Raw genomic sequence first — 2,616 nt, forward strand, 5'->3', positions numbered from 1 at the left:
CAGAGACATTCTCACATTTCTTGGTTTCCATATCGATCTTTTCCCAATGGAATCCCTTCTACTTTTCCTCTCTCTGTTCATTTTCATCTTCATCTACATTCGTCATTTCTACACCACCAAGACACAACCCTTCAAAACCTACCCTCTCGTAGGTTCACTCCCTGACTTCATCCTCAATCGCCACCGCTTCCTCGACTGGTCCACCAACATCCTCCGCCACTCCTCCACCCAAACCGCCGTTTTCTACCGCCCCGGCACCGTCCACGGCGTCATAACCGCCAATCCCGACAACGTCCAGTACATTCTCAAGACTAATTTCCATAACTATCCCAAGGGCAACCGCTTCCTTTTCCTCCTCCACGATTTTCTTGGCCATGGAATCTTCAACTCCGACGGATTCCTCTGGAAACTTCAACGCAAAACCGCAAGCTACGAATTCAACACCAAATCGCTTCGAAACTTCGCCATCCAGAACGTCACCGTCGAGATCCAAACGAGGCTCATTCCCTTGCTTCAAAGAGCGTCGGAGACAGAAACCGTTCTCGATTTGCAGGACGTTCTTGAACGGTTCGCCTTCGATAACGTCTGCAAGCTCGCTTTCAACGTTGATCCTGCATGCCTCGGCGGCAGATCCGCCGCCCGCTCCGGCGACGGTTTTATGCAGGCCTTCGAGGACGCGGCGACGCTGAGCTCGGGGAGGTTCATGAGCGCGTTTCACTGGTTATGGAGAATCAAGAGGTTCCTCAACGTTGGAAACGAAAAGAGGCTTAAAGAATCGATCTCCACCGTACACGCGTTCGCCGATGAGATCATAAGGTCCAGGATGGAAGCCAAGGGCCCCACTAACACTGACGTGGACTTACTATCGCGGTTCATGGCCGCAGAGGATAACTCCCCAGAATTTCTCCGCGATATCGTTATAAGCGTGATTCTGGCGGGGCGCGATACGACGTCGTCCGCCCTGAGCTGGTTCTTTTGGATTCTCTCTTCGAGGCCTGACGTCAAAGAAAAAATTATCAAAGAAATCAAAAGCGTTCGCGAAAAGTGCGTTTACGCGGAAGCGGTGTTTGGGTACGAAGAGCTGAAGGATATGAACTACTTGATGGCGGCGATTTCGGAGGCAATGAGATTGTACCCGCCAGTGCCGGTTGACTTCAAGAACTGCTTAAACGACGACGTTTTTCCGGATGGGACGGTGATAAAGAGGAATTGGTTTATAATGTATCATACTTACGCAATGGGGAGGATGGAGAGTATCTGGGGTAAGGACTGTACGGAATATAAGCCCGAAAGGTGGTTTGATTTTGATGAGGATGGTAATGAAGTGTGGAGAAGTGAAAGCCCGTTCCGGTATCCGGTATTTCACGCTGGACCGAGGATGTGTTTGGGCAAGGATATGGCTTATATTCAGATGAAGTCCATTGTGGCTTCTGTTTTGGAGAGGTTTGAGATTGATGCTGTGGATAAGGACACGTGTCCTGAGCACCTTATTGCTTTGACTTTGAGGATGAAAGGGGGGTTGCCTGTGAGAGTGAGAGTGAGGGCATGAGTGAACATGTGCAGTACTGTGTAAGATGATACAAATGCATGACTAAACTTGGTGTTGTTGATGGATGTGGTTTTTAGGTATATAGTAAACTATACTATATACATACACTGTATTTTCCGCAAATTAAAATGTTGCATTAATACGTTAGTTGTTGGTTGTGAATTAGTACTTGCTGTAAGAGATTGTTAATTCCTTTCTGGAATACGTCCAAGTTGTTTTCATTTAATTAATGGATCATATATATATAGTGTAGTTCTTGGTCTCGTCACAACACCTTAATGGAACTGGCAGCCATGTGCATATGCATGATTAAAGTGTAATTTATGAGTTTCATCTTGAAGGGGGGAAATAAGAGGAGCTACAGAGTACTGTTGAGTCAAAATGATATTAATTGTTGGATCGAGGAATGAACTTCGCCTCACTAGGCGGAAGTTGAAGTTGGCTTGCCGAGACGGGAAACCTGAATTTACTGAATTTAGGGTTGCTGATAGAGGGAGCGAGTCTTTGGTAAATAATAATAATAATAATAATAATAATAATAATAATAATAATAATAATATATGGTTTGTGAAGAAATCTAAGGAGCCAGAAGTAAACTGTCAGCAGTGCGTTGATACTTATTATTTATTAAAACTCAAAATAAGAGGTTCATATGCTATTAGTCTTATATTGTGAAACCAAGAAAACAGGTCTTTAGATCGAAGTGGCGTGTAACGAAACGACCGAGCAATAGGAAAATTTAAACTAACAAAAAATACAAATGTGATTTCTAAAATCTAATAAAACTATCGGTACTAGATGCTATTTTAATTTCAACCTAGAATTATGAGTTCAAAGTACAGACACTGTGTCTAAGTGTTACTTTATTCACAAGTGCTTGATTTTGGATACAGAAATTTGCTTGAATACTACTCATAAACACTGTTTGCACATCTTATATATATTGTTTATATGAAAACTGGTTAGTGTTTTTGTTTTATTGAAAAATGATGAATATCAAAGACAAATTCATAGTAGTTCTATTGCTACCAACAAGCATGATTGATTATACTACACCCCAAGTTTTT

The 2,616-nt window shown here is 42.8% G+C and overlaps 1 protein-coding gene across 1 annotated transcript; it reads left to right on the plus strand.

Annotated features, from left to right (window-relative positions):
* Positions 1-1,935, plus strand: LOC130936001 (cytochrome P450 CYP94D108-like). The gene has a single exon (XM_057865962.1). The coding sequence runs from the start codon at positions 47-49 to the stop codon at positions 1,547-1,549; it is 1,503 nt and encodes a 500-aa protein (XP_057721945.1). The 5' UTR covers positions 1-46; the 3' UTR covers positions 1,550-1,935.
* The last annotated feature ends 681 nt before the right edge of the window (positions 1,936-2,616 follow it).

Source organism: Arachis stenosperma, chromosome 6, assembly GCF_014773155.1.
Source record: "Arachis stenosperma cultivar V10309 chromosome 6, arast.V10309.gnm1.PFL2, whole genome shotgun sequence".
NCBI classification, from domain to species: domain Eukaryota; kingdom Viridiplantae; phylum Streptophyta; class Magnoliopsida; order Fabales; family Fabaceae; genus Arachis; species Arachis stenosperma.

Bases quoted from the DNA above. Each gene is read 5' to 3' on its own strand.
- LOC130936001 (XM_057865962.1), top strand. From the start codon at position 47: ATGGAATCCCTTCTACTTTTCCTCTCTCTGTTCATTTTCATCTTCATC.